The sequence below is a fragment of the Alosa pseudoharengus genome, unplaced genomic scaffold, assembly GCF_046254945.1.
Source record: "Alosa pseudoharengus isolate Yale_2024_CS ecotype anadromous, Long Island Sound unplaced genomic scaffold, YU_APseudo_1.1 YU_APseudo_1.1_scf_4, whole genome shotgun sequence".
In the NCBI taxonomy this organism is placed as follows: Eukaryota; Metazoa; Chordata; class Actinopteri; order Clupeiformes; family Clupeidae; genus Alosa; species Alosa pseudoharengus.
Window position 1 is genome coordinate 24,406,925 of NW_027468774.1, and position 24,453 is coordinate 24,431,377.

A 24,453-nucleotide genomic window follows, 5' to 3' on the forward strand; every position below is an offset into this window, starting at 1 on the left:
GTGCACTGTTTTTTTTTAATTGAATTAATATAAAATCAAGTTGAATTAACATTAATATAACATTTGAATGAGTATGTACTGTATGAATTGACGAACTGATTATATCTTATAAATAAAATAATAAGGAATCAGAAGGCAGCTTCCTCTCCTCACACCTGCAGGTGTAGTAACTGTGAGTGGAGTGCCCCTTGATCAATCATGTGTGGAAAAGAGATTGAACTATTAATAGAAACATCAGGTACTTCCCCATGATGAGTAAAACTGATGAGACACAGATGTGAGGAAAAGACATCTAAAATGCAATTTATACATTTTGTCTATAAAATGCACATAATTTCAGTAAAAGTAGAAAGACTTACCAAACATACTTAATAATATGCTCTTTATTTAAAACAACATTATGGAGTATTCAAAAGAATGTGTAATCTTGCAAATGTAATATGTAGATAGTCCAAAACGGGTTTAAATCGTTAAATCAGCTCTTAAAAACATATAAAAGACTTCAACCAGACACATTTATCCTCTGTAAAATTAGCCAGGGGAAAACATATCTAAATAATTAGCAACTTTCCCATTGGCCTCAGTTGCTGCAGTCTGACTGCTTGATGCTCTTGGAGGCTGTGGAGCTGGCACTGGCCACCTGGCAGGACACGTCTTTGTCGCTGGTCCAGTCGGCCGTCTGGATGGTCAGGAGGCTGCTGAGCCGGAACTTCTTGTTGGGCTGCTGCTGAGGGGAGCCGGTGCTGATGCCGCTGCTGACCGGGTTCCCACTGACCGCCCAGCTGACCTCAGCAAAGCCCGTGGGCAGGTCCTCTGCCACACACACCACAGAGACTCTGTCGGCCTGCAGCTCCGCGCTGGACGGAGGAAAGAGGGTCAGAGACGCAGCGGGCAGCGCCGAGTCTGAAACACACACAGCACAAGACACACAGCAGAGATCAGTGGACACATCATGTCTCTCAAACACACACAGACTACTAGTAGAGCAGGGAGAAGTAGTAACAAAATATCTCTCTAACACACAAAGGATTTATCTGTAATGAATCTGTAATGTTTATCTATAATGTGCTCAAGAGCCAGCTTAGTTTTTAGAAAATAAGTTAAGGTGAGAGAAGTAGCAGGATAAACACTTTTATTAATGCATACATGTTGCAATATCACCTTTTTACTATACATCATAGAGCAACACAAATATGATGTTTGCCACTGTCAACATTAGTGAAAATAATGCTAGGTTTTTTTTTTTTTTTATCTTATATCAGTTGATTTATGTTGACATATGCCATATGATTAAAATTCTATACATCTTCAACTAATGATCAAATACGGTATTGACATTGTGAAAGTATGTAATTTAATACTTGGTGTAGATATGAATTTCAGGAAAATACCTTCCATCTTAAAATACACATTTATCATCAATGATGAATTAAATTCAGAAGCATCCCAATCTACAAAATATATAAAGTTGTGGTTGTCAATGCTGACTTCAGTATTTAATGAAATGGGATAAAATCCTTTATTAAAGTTTCTTCCAAGATTTTGACAAAAGAAAAGCATAATCTATGTAAGTCTGTCCATTATAAATTCCACACAATTAAAACATACACAGTTTGAAAGCCAATGATCAAAACTACAACATTTACAACAATCCACAAATACATAGCGCAATAAATTTGAAAAGGAAAGTTGACTTACCAGTTACAATCAGCTTGGTGCCTTGTCCGAATACCACAGTAATTCATTTCATATCTTCCGTCGTACAAAAACCTTTCAGAACTGAGAGGTGGAACTGAAACAGCACCTCTCCTCAGACCTTCACTTTCTCCACTTCCTCAAGATCACAACAGTCCCTTCAGGGTTTGGATTAAAATCCCACATCGCAGATTACAGAGGTTCCACAAATAGTCACAGTACACACAACTTCAGAGATTAAATCCTTTGTTTTCTTTATATCCAACCTTTCGACATCCAAGGACACGATATCTTGATAACTGCCATAAGCAGAACTGATGTCACTGGGTGGGTTTTTGTCATGGTGGAAACCACTGTGATACCCACTCCTTAGCGGTGGTGTCCCATGTAGCACAGTAATATGTGGCTGAGTCTTCCACAACTACATTGCTGATGAGTAATTGATAGTCTATGGTTGATGAGGCTTTAGATGTGACATGGTCAGATGAGAAAGCAGTTCCATAAGCATTTGGAGAACTATGGGAGTGATAGAACCTTAACACAAACTGTGGAGTATCAAGAGGAATCTGTTTATACCAAGAAACATATCGGCTCTCATCTTTTGCAATGCCACAGTTCAAAGTTGCTTTCTCATCTGTTTTCACAGAAAGTGATAATGGTGTCTGGGTTACCACTTTCTGACAGCTGATATCTGTGGAGAAGAATATGTAAAATTAATGTGAATATTTTGTTGTTGGTGTTGGTCTGCCTACATAATATATTGTCATTGATATCTTGCCATGCATAAATGATAACTTACATGCCAGAGCCGTGATGAGAGTGCAGAGTGTCCCCAGCATGTTGTCAGTGTGTGGAGTGAACAGCTCCTACTGTCCAGCAGAGAGATGAGCAGAGGTGGAGTGTGAGGAGAGGAGACACTGCAGGACCCTCCTATAAGGACACAAGCAGCTGGAGAGGGGGAGGGATGATGGGGCATTAGCCAATCACTAGTTGTGTTCTTTGAGTTTGTCAGTAAGGAACTGCAGAGTGAAGTTTACACATAGTTTCATACAGTATACATATTTGCAACTTATTACATATTTATTTTATGTGTTGTATAGTTTAATGTACCTTCCCCTTCCTCGACTGTGCAGTATAAGTTGTTGGCCACGTGATCTTGGCTTTATTGTAAATGAACGCTTCCCTCAATTAACCCTCCAAGAATTAAATAAACGTATTCTACTAGACTTCTACATTTCAACTCTGCAGCACAAGGTTTACACACTCTAAAAACAGATTGGTTAAAAAAACGACTAATATCGTTGGTTAAGCATATATTAGTTATTTTAACAAACATATTGGTAATCATTAAACCAATACATTAGTTATTCATTAACCAGCATCATTAGTTAAGCAAATATTGGTTAATTTAACTAAGACATAGGCTATCCATTAACCAATCTCATTTGTTCATGGATTTTTTTTCTCAACAACCAATTAAATTGGTCAGCACTCACTTTAAGAAAATGAAATAACTAATATTATTGTTTAACCAGCTATCTGTTAATTTAACCAAGAGTTATCGGTTTGAATGTACCATATCCAGGGTTTCCGTGGGGTCTTTGAAGTCATTTAAAATATAAAATAGGCCTAGCCTATATTTGTGAAGCTTCAGGAGTTTTGTCTACACTTTACCTTTGTTAGGCTATATTGAAATTATTACAGAATTTTCTTGATTAGGGTAATGCCCCCTCTGTGAAAGTATAGGCCTATAGGTCCTGTGTACATGGCTGCCATTTCTGCATAGCAGGTTAAAGTGGATGATTTGACTGTTGATTCACATAGACTTATTCATAGTTTTCTTAAAGGCGCTCAATGCCTTCAGCCCTTCCCCAGGGGCACCCTGCAGTTTGGACTGTGTCGTGCTCCCATCAAGCCCTTGACTGAAGCGGAGTGGTTCACAAACCAAATAGGCCTATAGCCTATATTAAATAGCCTATATTAATTTAGGTCTTAAATTGGCAGATGCACCAGTGCGGTGCATTTTGTGCGGACCATGCCACTTGCTTGAATTGTGTCTTCTATTTGAGGGGAAGTGAACTTTTTTTCATGTGAAGTTGCAGCCTGTATAGGCTAGTCCTAAAAAAGTGTAGGCTATACCCTACCCAGAGGGCTCCTTGATGTCAATTTGATGTCAATAATTAGTCAAGGCTTTGACCACCATGTTGAGCATAATTTCATACTATTTTAGCTTTACAAGCTGGCTTGCTTGTGATTGTAAAGAGGTCCAACAGGGACATGTAGCCTAGTCACTATAAAACTTGGGTCAATATGATTAATGTTAAATCAGTCAAATTGATCTGAAATTGACGTCACACCATAATATGAGAATCATAATAATCACAATAGTAGTAATAATAGCCCACTAGGCTAATGTTACTATTGTTTGTACACTTCTATCAATCCGTTTAGTAGCCATTTCAATGTAACAGTCTAAAATGGCAACAGTTAATCATTTTCACATAGGCTACGATTGTTTTTAACGTTCTTGATAAGCATGCGCACACACAGTAATTCCCATCCCCCACCTCTGATTGACATTTCAACTCCAGCCACCAGTGACTTCAACCATCACTTTTCTGTCATGCAGCTGACTACATGTGTAAGCTGTACAAACTCTGCCTGTCCTTATCATTCAAGGTAAGAATTACAGTACTTTTTATGTCAATTGAAAACGGGAATTTATTAGAAATATAGCTTTTATTGTTTTCATAATGGAATGTTAACCAAATATGTTAGAATTAGCTAGCAATTAGCTAGCGAGCTAACATCGCTAACGTTAGCGATGTTAGCTGTGAATGTTAGCTTTTCCAGTAACTAACTTCACCATTATGTGGAATATCTGGAATGATAGTTAATATCATATCTAGCAATAATTCTGTCTGACATGTCGTTATGAATGTAGAGTTTTAGTTTGAATGAAATATCTGGCACAAGTAGGTTAGCTCTAGCTAACTTAGCTAGCTGCTACATTTAAAGTGTCTGTTACCATGAAGGCTAACATTACAGACACCAGACACAGATGAAAGTTGTTAACGTTACCTTGCTAACTTGGGGTGTGTGTGTGTGTCTGTGTGTGTGTGTGTGTGTGTGTGTGTGTGGGGTGGGGGGGTGGGGGGGGGGTACTTGCTCTGAGGCATGTGTTTATTTAACATGCATGTGAGTGTAGTAGTGCTTCAGTGATGGTCTTTTCATGTTCTGTGTGTTTTTCCATTTATTAATCTTAGTCTCCTTCTGTTCCCTCTGTTTACAGACTGTGTGTTATGAGGACTGCTTCCCTGAGAATGCTGAGTGCATTCTGGAATATTCCAAATGTGTGCCACCTCCATACGGACGCCCGCAAGAGAGTTCACTCATCAGGTAGAGACACACACACACATACACGTAGAATCGCATTAGGGCTGTAACGATATGCGATTTGAAACCGAAATCGCGATACTCATATCCACAAACTTGTGTCGTGGTGTGTAAAAAGGCAGAACCGCGACAAACCCTTTCTAGTGTTTCACACAGCGCTTTGCAGCTTATAAGCAACACACATCTCCCGCTTTACTTACCGGTAGCCTACCTTGTCCAAAAATACATAAATAAATCATAATTTCGCACCGCTCATTACTTGCCCCGCTCTCTCTCAATGGACACGCGCGACTCAGCCTGCACAATCCAAATAAAGCATTCACAATCGTGAAAGCATGGATGCATACTGTAAAGACTAACTGACGACTAGGTAATTACTATTAAATTTATGCTCTGCTTAGCATCATTATGCTACACATATTTGTTTGAAACTCTTGCATTCAAGTTGACTGAGCATCCCAATACCAATGTTTCCCAAAAGTGCCTGTCCCAAGGAGAACAAGTATTACCTTGAAACTTAAACACACATGGGGAAACTGAACAGTCCAATCAGTAGACTATGATAAGCTAGCCAACTATGCTACTTTGTTTACAATATTTCCAGGCTTCAACCAGACAGCTGAATTAAAGAGGTAGAGTTGTAATAGAAATAGTAGGCCTAGGCTATAGGCTAATCTGCATAAAGTGTACTGTCATAAACAAATTTAGACAAATTTAGTATTCTCGCTTTTTATATCAGGATACATTTACAGATATCAGGATATATATATACAGATATGTTATATTATAGTATATTATATTATAATCCTCTGGTGTTCCAAGGTGGGTTGTTGCACCCCCCCCCCCCCCCCCCCTTCAAAAAAAAAAAAGTCGAGGTTCGATCGAACTGTGGGTCAAAAATCGTAATGCAAACCGAATCGTGTGGTTGGTGTATCGTTACAGCCCTAAATCGCATATAACATTATAATATTTGAGGATGTATTTGTGTCTGTAACTGTGTTTAGTTTATCCCCTGTTTATGTGTCTGTTGCTATGTGTGCTCCATCAACTGTCTAGGTCAAAGTTGGTCTGTCCTGATGGCACTACCTACTACTTTATGATGTCTAGTAGCCATCGCTGCTGCCTTCAACGCGGTGTAAGTGTTTGTGTTTTGAATATATTTTTTTTCCATGGTGAGGGCTATGGGGTATGTTATTGTGCATGCTCTAATTTGTTTGACATATGTGCTATGTAATGCATTAAAGGTTGTATCAGCGATTTCAGGCCCAAAAAAGGCCCAAACATAAATTATCACATTCATCTAATCTTTCCTAATGATCCGCTAGCTGTCTGCCCCATAAGCAGGCCGTCAAAAAAAACGCGTCTCTGTAGGCAGCCTAGGCTCTGAGATCTGTACACAAAAACAATTGCTACCAACAAGGGTTGGCAAACTCTCAGGCAAAATAAAGTATTTCAACCAATAACCGACAAGATGCGCGTTTAGGAGAGTTTTAATTGAAAGGGAGTGAGGGGGAGGGAGTAGCGAGCTAGCTATCGCTGATACAACCTTTAATACAGAAACTAATCATGATTATTGCAGCTACTTAAAATGGTCTTGAATTTTGCAATTTAGTCACGTTTACCATTGTGTTGGTGGTAATGTGAGCAGTGAATATCTGCCAAACTGATCATAATCATTATTTCAAAAATTGTACAGCAACTCAATTTATTGTACAGCATGCATAATTTGGTTTAATCCTATATTTTATTGACAGAGTCCTCACAAATAAACTGATATCAAGAATTAACATAGATGGTGATGGTGGCAAGTGTGCCTTCAGAAGGTATTTATAATTTATTTTTGTACACCAGATTGACTTACCTTTCCTATTTTTTTAATGCTATGATTTTTATCTTAATCAACAATAACCAGATGTATGACAAATGGTGTTTTTTTTTTTTTAGGTGCCACCCAGCAGTCCCAGCCTGCTTTTGCAAGTCCGATGGGGGATGATCTATGTTAAGGTCCTGTAAGCAAGAAGGCAAGTGCTGCTGCAGGCAATGTTGCGATAAGGTATGATATCACACAGACATACTACTGCTCAGAAGTGTAGGGTCACTGTGAAATGTGACCCTGCAAGGCAAAACCAGTCGTTTTGGTAAAATTTACAAAATTAAGCTAATGTGCTCACATGAACGGCCATTGACTAAGCTTTCCAACGATATGTATATCAAGGGTATGGCAAAAAGTATCGCTAACATAACCGCATCCAAAGTTGGCATGGTTCTCCTGTCACAATACGCCAGAAGAAGAGAAAATCACCTTTTTAAGTAAATTGTCACGTGCGATAGTGTGAGGACACAGCAATTATTAGCCTTACGGTAGCGTGACTTTGAAGCGGATGACTGACTATGTCCAGTTTTATCAACCGAGTGAGTGTCTTTTTCTGCCCTCACTATAGAATAGAATTAATGTATTTTGGGGGAAGTAAGGGGAGAAGTTCTGTGTACACTAGAGCCCGACCGATTTATCGGCGGGCCGATATTATCGGCCGATATTAGGCATTTTCCAAACTATCGGTATCGGCATTTATAATGGCCGATAAATGAATATTTTAAAAATAAAATAAAAACGGACGAAACAACCTTCAACCATGAGTGTTGGCGTTGTATAGTTTGTCCAACAGAGGGCACTCTACACCATCCCTGCTGGCAACACTCGTGTATAACGCGCCACACATCCTGCAACCTGCTGATCTAGCCAGAGTCGGGCAGAGAGAACCAGTTATCCGCGAGTGAGATCATCAGTGAAGTGTGTTCATGGTGATTTGGTCACGAGACATACATTGCTTGAAATAACAATTAAAAGAACATCCCCATCAGTTCTCTTAACTCAAGTAAGCATGACAAAATTCGTGAAAACAATGTCCAGTTTTGCTGCTGTTAAATAAACCAAGAGTGAAGAGGAATTAGCTAGTAATTACGTTACGTTGTTACAGTGTAGTTGACTGTCTGTCCTTTTAACTTTTGACAATGTGACTGAAGATGTATTTCTTTAATAGCGTGACAGCTAGCAGTGAGACGTATCATCTCTCCCCGGCCTGTTATTTTGAAAGCGTATGTTTACAATTTGCAGTATGACGTTATCCATTGCTAAATTAGGGCTCATCATAGACTAGCTAACCACAAAGCTAGGTAATGCCATGAATATCAGTTGAAGACTGCTAACGTTAACATTAATGAGCTTGGAAACCACAACGAACTTATTCTGCCTAAATAAAGTAATGATTTATAACTAGTATATCTGTAGTCCCTGCATTGTAAAATGTAAGTTAGATGTGCGAGGAGTGAACATTTAGACATAGAGAAAAAGTATCAAACGTAGCTTGTGCATAAAAGTTAGCTTTTCTTTTACACGTGTGTGAAATCCAATGACTGATTAATGATTAACGAGTTACTGGATTTAGATCACTAAATAGTAGGTTTTAGAAGGCAGGCAGCAACTGATGATTGAAAATGGTTTGATGTAGCTTGATGGAAATAATTTTAAAAGTGCAGGTAAAGGGATAAGCAAGCTGACATTGTAATTATAAGGTAGCTTATAAGGCAATAGGGACTAATTATTACACACGCCCACTCAAACATTTAAGAGTGACCTTTATCTTGTTTAATGATAATACAAATGATGATGATAGTAATAATGTCATCATTATTTTTTGTAATTATTAAGTCTTAGTTCAAAGTTATATTTATGAAGCTTACTAAGTATTTTAATACTGGTAACTTTGATTTGGTTGTTGTTATTATGTTTTTGTTCAAAAGACTAAGTTTCATATCTTAAGTTTCCAGTTTTATACATTTTATTTATCAGAACTTTAATATATTTCGATGTTCCTCTGTTCCACTGTGATAATATTATTTAAAAATAAACAAGTTTGTTTTTGAAATGCATTATCATATTATTTTAGTCAATACTCATAAATAACTACAAATAACTAGTTAGGGAAATCTGTTAATGTTTTGTTGCGCGTTTCTGAAAAAAAAAAATATATATATCGGCCGATATATCGGAATATCGGATTTTTAAATTAACAAATATTTGTATCGGTATCGGCCTTCAAAATCCTTTATCGGTCGGGCTCTAGTGTACACAGATTGTGTAGGCTATAGGCCCACTTTTAAAATGTGCTACGTTAATGGAAAACTTTTCCTGGTCCGTAAAATGACGCCAGGATATTTCTAAAAGTTTGTGCTTTTGACCGTTAGTGCCCTGAAAGGCAAGTCTTTCACATTCATATTCGGTTACATCTGCCAAGAACGATAGAGAGCTTACACATTGAGTAACGAGTAGCCTAATGAGTACATTTTAGCTCTACTGTAAAACCTTATAGCGGTGTGAACAAATGGAATGGCTGCTAACTGTGTTGAATCTTCACCTAAATAAAGTCAGGGTTTAACAGTCAAAACGTATGTTTATCCGTGAAATTTGTTCACAATATGAAAGTGTAGACTGTATACTGTCAAATTATGTGAAAACGTGAAATTCAACATTTTAACCCGTATGTTTGTTTGTCGTGGATTTTCTCAAAATAGCAATGTGCGCAAAGTGACTGGTTTCGCCTTGCAGGGTCACATATAAAGTTTGGGGTACACTTAGAAATGTCCGGTGCTTTTCTTTTGATGAAGAGGATATTTGTGACCCGGCAAGGCGAAACCAGTCGCCTTGCGCACATTGCTATTTTGAGAAAATCCACAATAAACAGACGTACGGGTTAAAATGTTGAATTTCACATTTTAACATAATTCGACAGTATACAGTCTACACTTTCATATTGTTAACAAATTTCACGGATGAACATACATTTACTGTTAAACCCTGACTTTATTTAGGTGAAGATTCAACACATTAGCTTATTCTCTTTGTCCACGCCGCTATAAGGTTTTACGGTATAGCTAAAATTTACTCATTACTCATTACTCAATGTATCAGCTCTCTCCATCATTCTTGGCAGATGTAACCGAATATGAATGTGAAAGACTTGCCTTTCAGGGCACGAACGGTCAAAAGCACAAACTTTTAGAAATATCCTGGCGTCATTTTAGGGACGTTTTTCCATTGACGTAGGCCTAGCACATTTTAAAAGTAGGCCTATACACAATCTGTGTCTCACAGACTTCCTCTCCCCTTACTTCCCCCGAAATACATGAATTATATTATATAGTGACACCTTATGACCGTCTCAGGTATTAACTAGGGGGCAGAAAAAGACACTCACTCGGTTGATGAAACTGCACAGTCAGTCATCCGCTTCAAAGTCACGCTACCGTAAGGCTAATACTAGCTGTGCCCTCACACTATCGCACGTGACAATTTACTTAAAAAGGTGATTTTCTCCTCTTCTGGCGTATCGTGACAGGAGAACCACGCCATCTTTGGATGCGGTTATCTTAGTGATACTTTTTGCAATACCATCGATATACATATCGTTGGAATGATTGTTCATGTAAGCACAATAACTTAATTTTGTACATTTTACTAAAGCGACTGGTTTCCCCTTGCAGGGTCACATATTCGTGGTGTGTATATAGTGCACATCTGCATTACTTCTAACTATCGCACCTGACTTCTAAGCTGCTAGTGTGGGGTTGCTTTTATTTGTCACACAAGCTGAGTAGTTTGCATTAAAGGTGCTCTAAGCGATTTTGGGTAACGTCACTTCTGTTGACATTCAAAGGAAACAGAGAGCTAGCTCACCCCTCGCTCCCCCTCCCTCCAATGCAACTGAAACTCTCCTGAACGTGCATCTCATCCGTGGTTGGCTGGAACAATATGTTATGTTTTATGGTCCAGGCTGGACCAGGCTGTTTTTGTTGGCCGTGTTTGGAGCCTGGGCTGTCCAGAGACCGTGCTTTTTTTACAGTGTATTCAGGCGACAGGTAGCTAGTGGATGGTCAGGTGATATTTGTTTTATGTGACAAAAAATGTTTTCGCTTATAAACATCGCTTAGAGCACCTTAATTATATTCATGGACACGATCAATTGTAATATATGCTTACTTTCTTTTATATTCATGTTTTGTTTTTTTCTGTCGCTCCAGCCTGCAACAGATATAGCCGGCCTTCTAAAATCCAAGAATGAGGAATGCCTGAAACAAGGAACAACTCGGCAGTGTATGTGACCGTGTTTACCTGTGTGTGTATGTGAGGGTATACGTGTGAGTATTGAGAGAAAGTGGAATAGAACTTTATGTCCAATATTCCAATATATGGTTTAATGTTCTGCATTATGTCCAATATTCCAATATGTGGTTTAATGTTCTGCATTTCTCATTAGTGGGTCACTTTGATACTAAAAGTATGATTCTATGTTATGACTGTATGATATCTGTACTGTCCCTGTGTATATCTGTGTGTGACTGTGTTTAGAGATAAGCATGAATATTATGACTTTGCAGTGTTTCACTGTTCTGCATGGCTGCGTCAGTAGCTATCTGCTCCAGATTGCCAGGCTGCCACTAATCAGGGTTTGATTCAGTGTAGTCCACGTGAGATGGGACGACCAACGCCATCTCCCGTCAGCCTGGAAGGATACTTAAACTCTAACTATTTCCTTGTCTAGTTAGAGCAGCTGATGGATCTTTAGGTGAAGTCATGCTGTCTCTCCCTTGATGCGCATCATTGTAAATGAACTCTGTTCCTGATTTTTCATACTATTGGTCTGACTGGTTCTCTATTAAATCTGTGGTATCAAAATTACCATCAGTTTATGGAGGTCCTACCGAGATTGATAAGGATTGTATTGATCTATTGAATTAAGGATTGTTCTTTTTACCAAACTTACTGTGTGTGATCCCTCAGCCCGCTGGAAAGACGCGCTCTCGGTGAGTAGTACGTTTCGTTCCTTTAAAGTGCTATTATGACTGCCTAAGGGCAAAGGGGGATTGTGTTGAGTAGAGCTCCTGTCTTAAAAATAGACAGAATTGGGCCAAAGGCCGAAAGAAGGAACACATTGTGTGCGCACACGGTTGGGCTTACGGCAACGAATCTCCGGAGAGTTACAGATGTTTCGAGTACAGGTCTGGGCGAGAGATCACATTCACTGGGTTTGCTAAATTGGACAATCTGTCAAATTTTGAGACCAGTCACTTTACGGTAACCAATCAGGAACATGAGTCAGTTTATGTCTCAACATGTATGTCTATGTATGTTTCTGACCTGTGGGTTATGTGTATGTGTGCTTTGCAATTGTCTGCTAAAGGTGCTACTGTGTGATACTAACATGTCTGAGTGTCAACCTGTCCCAGCTTGGAACTACTATTTGGCATAGTTTGTTCGGAGCTGCAAAGCTATTTGAATCTAAGAAAACTTCCGCCTCATCTGCGTTGTTAATGGAAAATTAACTTACTTGGCAGCTTTGTCTGTCTGTGGCAGCCACACATGGTCAGCAGCATTAGTTGGGCCAAACTAAGATAAAGGTGGGGACGCCTATTCAAAACATCCCAGTGCTGCTAACTTTGTGTGTCAGCCAATCAAAAATACCACAAAATATTTAGAAGAAAGAATCCGTCTAAAAGTATAGGCTACATGTTATGTGTTGCAACTAAAGACTGAGTTCGTTTTGTCTTTGTCTTCCCTCCTGTCAGTCGACATGAGGCCTGAGTGAGAGTGTGTGTGTGTTGGCCAGTTGATATGCATGAAGGTCACATATCTGTTACAGACTGTAACTGAGAATACACCTAAGAAAGATGCATCTGACTGTTAATTGTTTTGAATTGTTTTTTGTTTTTTATTCCTCAATAAGAGAATTATTTTTGGGTTTTTGCTTGGGATTCAAACTTGTTTGATCAACTAAACTAAAGCCAAGATTTTGTTAAGTGTTTGAAGTCTAATTCCTTCTCTCCTGTTGAGTTGTTCCTTTTCACAAAGGTAAAGGATATTCTGTGGTCACCATTGAGGGCACTCTTGCTGGTACGGAAAACACTAACACACTTAACCATAAGGTACAGATCTTCTCTGACTTAGCTGTGTGTGTGTGTGTGTGTGAGTGGTTGTTATCTCTGCACTTGAAGGTCAGGGAGCCAGTGTAAAGAGAGAGAGAGAGAGAGTGGAGAAGAGAAAAAGACATTTATTACACTTGAATTATGAAGTTTAAGATATTTTATATCTAAGTTCGACCAATTTGAAGGTGTTTCTTGTCAGAGGAGTCTCAAATTCTCTTTTAAAATGACGCTTTGATGTTGATAGCATAACATATTAATTCAGTCAAGAGTTACTTCTCTTAAGAGTGGAACATGTTTTGTTTTGGCTTGTGTTTGGTCAACATGCCTTGATTATTTTATTTTTGTTGGTTTTACTGTCAATGCTAAAAGAGCCATTGAATTACAATTGTCATTTAATAATTTCTACAGTCCTAAGTGTTTTGTTTTTCCTTTGGGACAAAATGGAGGGGGGTGATCTTTCAGTCCTGGTTTTGGGGTGGGCCTCTGGAAACACCCGTAAGGGAGCTGAACACGCAGCAACGGGTAAACCAGAGACTTACAAGCTAGACCAGGGCTGTTGGGTTGCTGCAGCCCATCCTATCTTTTTTTTTTTCTTCCCTGGTGATTCAGGCCCTAGCCCTAGAATAAGATATACTCAGAGAAGCCTGAGATCCTAATATATGAGAGATCTGATCACAACAACAAGTAAGGTAACAAACCACCAACATTTGATTAAGGGACTACCCATTAGGAGTTGTATGACTTTAGGTGTAGTTACGCTTGACTTATGTAGCCACTGAAGTATATTAGCACTCTTAGAATGTAAAACTCTTTGCTTCAACCAGCTGTGCTGGGTTGCAAAGATTCAATATAATTGGATGATTTTGATCACTGGCTCCTGTCTCATGTTCTTGATTCCGAATTGATTTACCTAACAGAATTGCGAGAGGTCCCGGGATCCCAACATCTGGGGTCAGAACGAGCTTTCTGAAAAACCATACACGGTGAGGTCTGGGACCTTGGATTTGGAATCCTGAAAGCCCTTGGTTGTCTGAGACAGCAAGGCGAGATGGCTGATCTTCTGGCCCCCGGTGACGGGATCCTACTGAAAGGGAATTCTCCTGAGACGTCAGGGCGAGAACCAGTGATCAAGCAAAAAGGTGAACGTTCGGTGAGTAAAATAAAAAATAAAAAAATAAATCTCCTTCAAAGAGAGTCGAGGCAATTTTTGTAGAAGTAGTCCTATGATGAAAAGAGACCCAAAGCGAAGAGGCTCAGGGGTGATTCATCCTAAATAGAAAAACCTAGGTTTATGAGATCCTTTTGATATTTATAAGGACCTCTACGTAGTGCTCATTGGTGAGGGAAATAACAGTTTTGCATGTTATTGGTGATGATCTAAAGTGTATATTTACACGGTTAGCCTCAAATTACATTGATTTAATCAATGACTAAAATGTCATAGGGTCGCAACCTCCTACATCATCCTCCAGCGTTTTATATACATTTTGATATCTGATATCTCCACCTAGGAATATCTGTTTTAACTAAATTTAGTGAAGCTTTGCAGGGAAAATGAAATGCTGTGTGCTGTGCTATAAAGAGTGTTGGATGCCTGGACCAAAGCATCAAGGCCATCCTTGCTCTCCCCAATCCACTACAAGTCACAGGAGCACATATGCGAGGCGATGGGTATGTTAATTATATCAGATTACATATTCCAGATTTGGTTTACATTTTCCAGTTGTAAATTTAATGAAGGCCCCATAGAAAGTATGACCATTTTGCTTAAATGCAGGCTAATTGTTTCTCCAAGCTCCCTGCTCCCCATGCTAATAGAACCTGACCCAAGTTATCCTGTGCCACATGTAGGCCGCAAACACTGGAAGCCATGCGGACGCTATGTTCCTGCTTCAAGGTAGACACAGATGTGTTTTGACTGATGATTGGCTAGGTGTGTAGGGCTTGGGCCCTGCCAGGTCCTGCTTTGAGGAGTGACTGGCTGAATGGGCGACAGTGGAAGACATACAGGTTCTGAGGGCAGAGAAGGTTCTGGATAAAAAGAGGGAGAGGGGCACAAGTGGTAGAACTTTTAGCTTGGACATATGTATTAAGCATTGCTCCACAATATCGTGCTTCTGGCAGTGACAACACTGACAAGAGTTGAAGCATATCAGTTAAATTCATACTTGGGTGCCAGTTTAGCAAAGTTGTAATCTTACCAACAGCAGTGAATTTATCAAATTGTTGATGCTCTGATGCACTTAGCTCTAGGACACAGTGTTATAGGCGACAACATTTTAGCTAAGGGAATAATCTTGCAGCCTTGCTGCAGATCATAAGGGGGAGTCTGATTACGAGTAGTCTGATAACATAGACAGCTAGCTCTTGCAGTGTATCAATTTATGATTAAAGTTAGCTTTTTCTTTCATGGAGGATGAGAGGTTGTTGATGTTGACTTCACTACACTGAACTAATATTGAACTAATAGGTTCATATGTTTATTAACAACACACCCACTGCAGTTGTTATATTGGTATTATTATTTTTTTCTCATCATTGACATGAAAAAGGTTTTACAACTGTTTTACAGCTATGCAAACCAGTGTCAAGATAATATGGTATGATGACATACATACTAGACCATATCGTTTAAAATTATTTTGGATACAGCAATGCAAAAAAAATAAAATAAAACACAACTTTTCATTTGTTTCAGACGTTCAGAATATGTTCAGAATAAAGTGCTAACCAAATTCTTTAAATCATGTATTTAGTCATGTACAGTACCTGCTTATTTGGATCTGACTAACTTTAATGAAACAAGTGTATAATCATTTATATTTTGTGCATTTTCCCAGTGACATTATTTGATTAAATGTTCCAGCCATAAAGGCTGAAAAAGGGGGACTGAGAGAAAGTGGAATATAACTTTATGTCCAATATTCCAATATATGGTTTAATGTTCTGCATTATGTCCAATATTCCAATATGTGGTTTAATGTTCTGCATTTCTCATTAGTGGGTCACTTTGATACTAAAAGTATGATTCTATGTTATGACTGTATGATATCTGTACTGTCCCTGTGTATATCTGTGTGTGACTGTGTTTAGAGATAAGCATGAATATTATGACTTTGCAGTGTTTCACTGTTCTGCATGGCTGCGTCAGTAGCTATCTGCTCCAGATTGCCAGGCTGCCACTAATCAGGGTTTGATTCAGTGTAGTCCACGTGAGATGGGACAACCAACGCCATCTCCCGTCAGCCTGGAAGGATACTTAAACTCTAACTATTTCCTTGTCTAGTTAGAGCAGCTGATGGATCTTTAGGTGAAGTCATGCTGTCTCTCCCTTGATGCGCATCATTGTAAATAAACTCTGTTCCTGATTTTTCATACTATTGGTCTGACTGGGTCTCTACTAAATCTATGGTATCAAAATTACCATCAGTATGTATGTGTGTGGGAGTGTATGAGTGGTGGGTGGGTGTGTGTGTACAACTTGTGCTCTGATTGTGCACCAATTTGCTCATGGTTATGTGTTAGCCTGTACACTTTTTGTTTTGTTTTAGGTGGGTGAATATTTATATACAGTAAATATGGGTGTGTGCTGTAATGTATGTGTTTGTGTGTAAATCCGTTGAGTTCATATCAGATGAGGGCAACACCATGCCAGTTTGATCATGGTTATGCGTTTAAATGTATGTGACTACACCTGTATGTATGCTTATGTATATTAGCCTGTATGCTTTTTGTTTCGTTTTAGGTGGGTGAATATGTGTATGGGTGGGTTGTTATGTTGCTGGTTGTCTTTAAACAGTAAACTTGTTTAAAATACCTTAAGTCATTGGTTATTTGTCAAGAAACTATTTAGTTATCAGTTAGTTGGTTAATACAGCATAGTTATATTGGTTAATTTTACAACTGAGAAAGATTGGTTGAAAATGTAACCAATCTGCTTGACTAATATGTTAGTCGGACACATATTACATGATCTAATGGTTAAAACAATGTAGTTATATTGGTTAATTTTTCAACTGAGAAAAATTGGTTAAAAATTTAACCAATCTGCTTGACTAATATGTTAGTCGGACACATATTACACGATCTAATGGTTAAAACAACCTAGTTAGATTGGTTAATTTGTCAACTAATGAAAATTGGTTGAAAATGTAACCAATCTACTTGACTAATATGTTAGTTGGACACATATTACACGATCTAATGGTTAAAACAACCTAGTTAGATTGGTTAATTTGTCAACTAATGAAAATTGGTTAACATTTAACTAAGTCAGATTTGTCAATTTGACTAATAGTTAGTCGGACACTTAATACACAATCTCATTGGTTAGTGCAACCTAGTGAGATAGGTTAATTTGTCAACTGACGAAAATTGGTTAAAAACTTAACTAAAGTCCAATTTGTCAATCTAACTAATTTGTTATTCGGACACATATTACACGATGACATTGGTTAAAATTGATTGATTTCATGGTTAATCCAACTAATCTGTTTTTAGAGTGCAGTTACACAGGTAAAAAGAGAAAGACAAAAAGAAAGTTAAAGTTCTTCTTCCATGGCAGCATGGTGAGAAAAACAAAGATAAAGTCATAAATCTCTACATTTTATAGGCCATTTTATTAGGTCATTCTGGGTGAATGAAAAGGCTTGATTTCTTTTAGATTTATCATAGAACTTCTCTTTGATGCTCTTTTATAAACCATACAGAGCAACTGCACATTGGTGCTCCAGTGCTGCTGACTGAAAGCAGAAGTGAGTGTGAGCAGTGATGAGGTTTTTGTCATGGGCTGAATCACTGTGATACGTTCTCATTGCCATCCCATGTGTTACAGTAATACACAGCAGAGTCTCCCACCTCTACAGTGTTAATGATCAAACTGTAGTCAGACTGAGAGGAATGTTTTGAATCAAATTTAGGTGCTGAGAAGCCAGATCCATATTCTACAGAACTATCACCATGATAAAAATACAACATGTACTGTGGAGTTTCTCCTGGAACCTGTTTATACCACCAAGCAGCACTGCTAGTCACAGTTCCCAGGTTGCAGTGCAGCGTGGACGTCTCTCCTTTCCTCACGGTGAGAACAGGAGGCTTCTGGGTCACTACAGTGACGCCACTCACACCTGAAAAGAACAACAGCACAGCCATATGCACCCTCTCCCATACAGCAGACACACACTAAAGCCTGCAGTGGGTCTTACATGCCAGAGCCGTGATGAGAGTGCAGAGTGTCCCCAGCATGTTGTCAGTGTGTGGAGTGAACGGCTCCTACTGTCCAGCAGAGAGATGAGCAGAGGTGGAGTGTGAGGAGAGGAGACACTGCAGGACCCTCCTATAAGGACACAAGCATTTAGAAATCAACCAATCAGGTTTAGTCCCTTCAAAATGTAACAAAATCTTTTTACCCCAGCTTGTCTATTATAATTAACAGAAATAACATGCAATGGGACAATGAAATATTTATCACACAAATACATCCACATTAATCTTAGTACTCTATTATTAAAGTCTAGTTTAATCAATTAATTTGGGTATTCAGCAGCTAAATAGTTTCACCAACAGCTATTTTTGGTAATGAAAATGGTTTTACATGTTTTTCTGGTCAGGTGAGAGGACCATCTCTGTGTAGTGTCACCATGTTTTCTCACATAATGTATCACTTCACATCATAATGTATGACTTTAGTCATCCAGACTGACATCAAACTAGTTGTAGTGCAGGATATTCAGTCAGTGTAGATGTAGCTGTTTTGCTTATTTATAATTAACATATGAGAACTGTCTGTTCCTGATTATTTATGAACTATTTATTCATTGTTTTACTTGGGGCAATGGTGATGTGATAATTAAAAATGTTCTTTTAATTTCAGTGTCTGAAGCAGACAAATCTATCCATTTAAATTGCTTAAAGATCAGCCTTAAATTACTCTCGTTATATGATTACTGTTCAGATACTGAGAGGACAGAAATGAAATTCACTGTCATGGCTGAGTGCATGTGAGGATTCGTAAAGAGGGTTTCAGTATTTGCATTGTCAGAAATAGAGAGTCGAGGCCAGCAGGTGTATCCTGTGTGACCTGGGTAGAGTGTGAGAGGTGCTGGAAAAGCCTGACTGGTGCTGGTGGGAGTTGGACACACTTCACACTCTGAAATATACAAGAGGTAAAGCTGTGTTGATAACTCACTTCATTCTCTAAATGTGTCCTTATCTTTCTCTCCTTTGGTCAGAAATGGAATAAAACAGTTTGTTCATAAAAATCTAAGATTTCTTTTACTCCATAATAATAATGTTTGTATTATAGAAGGTGCTGAAGATTTCAGAAGTCTTTGTGTAAAATGATAAATCACTTCCCTTTTTTACCTTTGAGACTATCAAGGCGACCAAAAGACAACTACAGAGGACGATCTTTAATCAGAGCATGGCTCTTTACTGCCACCATGTGTTTTTACTCAGAAATGCAGTTTTCACAACGCAACACATGCAATTATGACATACAGTTTTTCTCAGTCGCTATTGGTGCATTTCTCGAATTATAATGAACATTTGAACATTTGAACATTTCTTAAAACAATTAGTGCAATCCGCACCACATAGTGGATAACCTGCAAAAGGACGTTTCTTGCTCATAATGCTTAGTTGTTGCCTCAAAAGCAAATATTTATGCCAATAAAACAGTCACTGCAATCAGAATGGTAAGTCATGATGCCATTGTTTGTCAAGATAGTCAAACTGATTTATCCTGTTGTCAGTATGACAGTTTACTTTGTACATATTTTCTAATGAATAATGCGCAAGGCAGCACTATTTTTTATTTCAAAACTACAATGATACACATTATTGTGTTTGGAGGGGGTTGATTGCAAAACAGAGGATATGTTTCAAAGTTTTAACTGTTGACTGACATTGTGACTGTATAAAGAAAACCAAGGCTTTTACAGCATTGTTCAAATGACCAATATACCATAAAACACCCCTTGGTCAGAGCTGTGCACCACTGTACATCTTTCTATACATCCTGACGTTCCCTTCTGTCAGGTCACATATGTATTTGCTAAACAGATTATGACAACTAGTTATTACAGCTAGTTCAACACATTTGCTTGTAATGACACAATCAATGAAGTAATGCCAATTTGTTTTATGGGGTAGGACTATTCAGCAAGGAACCAGTATAGTCCATCTTTCTCTCCTTTGTTCAGAAATCGAAGAAAACTGTTTGTTCATACAATTCTGAGATTGCCTTCACTTCATAATAATAATGTCTGTAATATATTAGGTGTTCCTCTTTTTACCTTTGAGACATCCAAGGCAACCAAAAGGCAACTACAGGGAATGATCTTAGATCAGAGCATGGCTCTTTACTGCCACCATGTGTTTTTACTCAGAAATGCACAGCACAAACTAAGCAATTATGACTTACATTTAATTTCGAAATTAGGTCAAAACCTTTTGTTAAAATAGATAGATAGATAGATAGATAGATAGATAGATAGATAGATAGATAGATAGATATATATATACATACATACATACATACATACATACATACATACTTTATTGATCCCCAAAGGGGAAATTCAAGGTCTCAGTAGCATACAGACATCAGACACAACATGCACTTACAGCAGAAAAAGTAATACAATAAAAAACTCTGTACAATAGAGAGTAGAAGATAAACATGATACTAAAATACTAAATACTAAATATACTATATAAACTAAATCAAATATCAACATAGTGTGCAAGCATGACAGGGCAGGGACTGAGCCTGTAATTCAGTGTGCATTGTAAGGTGTTCTATGAGAGTGAGTGTCATGGTGATGGTGCAAATAAGTAAGTCCAACAGTGCGCGAGGGGGGGGGGGTACAGCTGAGGATGATCGCTTCCTTGTTGTCCCTGCCAAGGGTGCCATGGTCGTGGACCCCTCACCAGACACAAGCTAGATGCAATATACAGTTGAAAGGGTGGGGATAGTGCAATATCAGTATGGTTTAAGATTAAAAATAAATATAGTGCAAGGCAGTTCAGTGCAATGATCATGTATTAATAATACTATTGTAACTGGGGACAAATTACTTCCTCAGTCTGTCAGTGGTGCATGGCATAATATGATTATGACATCTGAAAATCAGTTAGTCTGCTAGAATTTAGTAACTGTAATATCAGTACAATAATCAGTACTGATTTTTGCTGTATCAATTTAGTAATTGTAATATCAGTACAATAATCAGTACAAATGAGTGTAATTTGAGATTCTTTTTTAAAGGACAAAAAGTCTCCTCCATTTACTTAAAAGTTTAAAAATATTGTGTCTTTTAAATATGCCTTCAGGTAGGACTGGTCTCTGACTTGTGTTTATTGTGTAACTAATCTCCCATGCACTCTACATTGTTATACTTTTATAAATTAAATATATTTTATACCTATGGTATTATACCTAGGTATGCTAATATCAAACACTGAATAGCTAACTGGCCTCTTGTACATGTCCTACCATCTCTCCACACACTATATGAATAAAAGTACAGGGACTAATGCCATTACACCCACAGGAACTTAATTGACATCCCATTCTCAATCCATTAATAAAGACTAAAAAAGTATCCTTTTGTGATGAGTGGAAAATATATTTATTTAAGGTGGACGAAAGAAAGTTCAAGGTGAATTCACTGTTGTGCAGCAGTATTGCCACATGGTGGCAATATAGGGCACCTGAGGCCTTTGGAGGTCTGAATGTAACAATGATGAATGTACTGTATGAATGTAACGATTTATTAAAAACACATGGCAGGAAAAAATCCTTTCTTTTCATGTAATTTCATTTGCAAAAGGCTGTAATCATATTCTGTGGTCAGATGGAATGAAAATTAGATTTTTGGCGAAAACACTCATGATGAGTTTGGTGTATGCTACATACAAGAATGACTATCCAGAAAATAATCCCATTCCTGCTGGTGGAGGGACTGTGGAATGAAAGACCTGCAGTAACGTTCCTTCTTACTAGATGAGTGCAGCAGTCGGTTGCTAAAAGAGCTGCTTAGAGCTCCCACTGTCCCATGCAGGGGGTGAGAGGGGTTGGCCGTGATGGATGCAAGTTCTTCCAACATCCTCCTCTAAACCCACCACCTCAGGTGTCCAGAGAACAAAAAGTGCTTAACAGTGACCTGCACACACCGAAGGACCTCAGTCTTCTCAGCAGATGGAGCAACGTTCTTGTACAGGGCATCTGTGTTGTGTGTCCAGTCCACTCTATTGTTAAGGTGAACACCCTTAGGTAGACTTATACCACCTCAATGTTCGCTCCCTGAATGCTCAGTGGAGCAAATGATGGCGCCTTGCTGCGAAAGTCAGTCACCATCTCTTTAGTCTTACTGGCGTGCATCCAAAGGTAATTTCCTCCACACCACTCGACAATGTTGGCGATGACCTCCCTATATTCCAGACCATTCCCAACAATGGCTGTGTCATCTGAGAACTTGTGGAGGTGACAGCTGTCTGTGTTGTATCTGAAGTCCAATGTATACAGTGAAGAGAAAGGGGGAGAGTACTGTACCTTGTGGGGTCTCTGTGCTGCAGACTACCACATCCAACTCACAGCCACGTAGTCTCACATACTGTGGTCTGTTAGTGAGGTAGTCGGTGATCCAGGCAGCCAGGTTGCAGTCCACCCCAGCTCTTTCCAGCTGCACCCTCATCAGTGCTGAATGAATTGTGTTGAAAGAAATAAAAATAATTAAAAAAAACACGCTTACAGAGTCCCCAGTGTTCTCCAGGTAAGAGAGGGAACGGTGGAGCTGGAACACCTGGTCGGTACGCAAACTGGAGTGGGTCCATCTCACTGCTTACCAGGCATCGAAGGTGGTTTAGAACGATCCACTCCATGCTCTTCATCAGATGGTATATCATGGCTACCAGTCTGAAATGGTTAGGCTCCCAAGGGTGTGCAGTCTTGGAGACAGGAACAACACAGGAGGTCTTCCACAGGGTTGGGACTTCCTCCAGCCTGAGGCTAACGTTGAAGATGAATTGTAGAAAGACCCCGCAGAGTTGATCTGCACAGTCCGTGAGCAGCCTGGAACTGATACCGACAGGGCCCGTGGCCTTTCCTGCTTTTGTCTTCCTTAGCACCTATCTCCTGTTCTGCTGTTATAGAGAGGCTGGGGGGTGGGGGATTAGTGTGACGGGGGTGCAACTGGTGACAGTGGGGGCCCAGGGGAGGGAGTGGGAGGGGGGTGATGGAGTAGCAGGTGCTGGGGCGGAAGGGCAGGCAACATCCAATCGGTTGGAAAACAGTTTTGTGTTCAATTTATTCGCCCATTCCCTATCTCCATGTTCAGGGCATCGTCCACTGTCTTTACCATGGCCTGAGATCATTTTCAAACCCCTTCAGAAGCTCCTCCAGTTTCCTCCTGTAGGTGTCCTTTCTCTTCCTCATCTCCCTCTTCAACTCCCTCTGCACTCTCCTCAGCTCCTCTTTGTCCCCAAATCTAAAAACCGTCTTCTTCTCGTTCAGAAGGGCCTTCAGCTCAGGGGTCACCCAGGGTTTGTTGTTGGGGAAAACACCTGACCCTCTTGACAGGTACTGTGATATTCACACAGAAGTTGATGTAGTCTGTCATGCATGTTGTCAAACTATCCACATCTTTAAAACAGTCTCTGAGCGCCATGCTGGTCTCAGCAGACAATTTCCTTACATACCTCTTGGATGTCGGTTGTTTGTTCAGTAAAGGTACGTAGCCAGGAAGCATATGGACTAGGTTGTGATCAGAACGGCCCAGTTGGGGGAGAGGTAATAATCTATATGCATCTTTTATGTTTACATAAAATAAGTCTAATGTTATTTTTTCTCTAGTGTGGCAGTTTACATACTGTGTGAATATCAGGTGTGGTAGAAAGGGAGGCATGGTCAACGTCCGCAGAGATAAGAAGGAGGGCTTGGGGATGAGATGTCTGCAATTCAGACACCACAGTGCAGTATCTAAGTATTTTTACTGGCCCCAAAAAGTCACTTTTACATAAAATTTGTTTATATTTTTTTCATTATTACATTGTAATAAAGCCCCCCGTTCTGTTTGGCTTAGCTTCAACTAGTTAGCATGGTAGGTGAGCTGAAATTACTTGTGTCGGTGATGGGCAGAAAAACTAACATTGGCACAAACGGGCCAGTGACCGGCCTACCAACATGCCCGACACGCTCTTTTACTTGTCTCGGGCCAGGGGGGGTTGCTTATATTGAACCCTGCCTGCAGGTGTAGTAACTGTGAGTGGCGTGCCCCTTGATCAATCGTGTGTGAAAAAGAGAAGCCACCAGATTTTCATGAGACTCTAAATAGAAATGAAGAAACAACAGGTACTTTCCCATAATGAGTAGGGCTGATG

At 39.2% G+C, this 24,453-nt stretch overlaps 1 protein-coding gene and 1 long non-coding RNA gene across 3 annotated transcripts; one reads left to right on the plus strand and one right to left on the minus strand.

Annotated features, from left to right (window-relative positions):
• Positions 1–368: 368 nt before the first annotated feature.
• Positions 369–18,412, minus strand: LOC143102084 (immunoglobulin lambda-1 light chain-like). Of its 2 annotated transcripts, none has more exons than XM_076265468.1 (4): positions 18,276–18,412; positions 17,874–18,197; positions 1,699–1,728; positions 369–903 (listed from the first exon to the last, which is right to left on the minus strand). In XM_076265468.1, exons 1-4 carry the CDS (start codon positions 18,313–18,315, stop codon positions 581–583), a joined length of 717 nt encoding a protein of 238 aa, XP_076121583.1. In that variant the 5' UTR covers positions 18,316–18,412; the 3' UTR covers positions 369–580. The 2 variants fall into 2 exon arrangements, with proteins under 2 accessions (XP_076121583.1, XP_076121581.1); XM_076265466.1 differs by lacking the exons at positions 17,874–18,197; positions 18,276–18,412 and adding exons at positions 2,054–2,386; positions 2,495–2,605.
• On the plus strand, positions 6,846–11,281 carry LOC143102255 (uncharacterized). The gene is made up of 3 exons (XR_012982566.1): positions 6,846–6,914; positions 7,036–7,144; positions 11,170–11,281. It is a non-coding gene; the product is annotated as an uncharacterized LOC143102255 (long non-coding RNA).
• Positions 18,413–24,453: the final 6,041 nt, after the last annotated feature.

Coding starts and splice junctions, on each gene's coding strand:
- LOC143102084 (XM_076265466.1), bottom strand. CDS start 2,534: ATGCTGGGGACACTCTGCACTCTCATCACGGCTCTGGCAT. Junction 2,387..2,494: donor TCTCATCACGGCTCTGGCAT/GTAAGTTATCAT, acceptor TCTTCTCCACAG/ATATCAGCTGTCAGAAAGTG. Junction 904..1,698: donor CACCAAGCTGATTGTAACTG/GTAAGTCAACTT, acceptor TGTGTGTTTCAG/ACTCGGCGCTGCCCGCTGCG.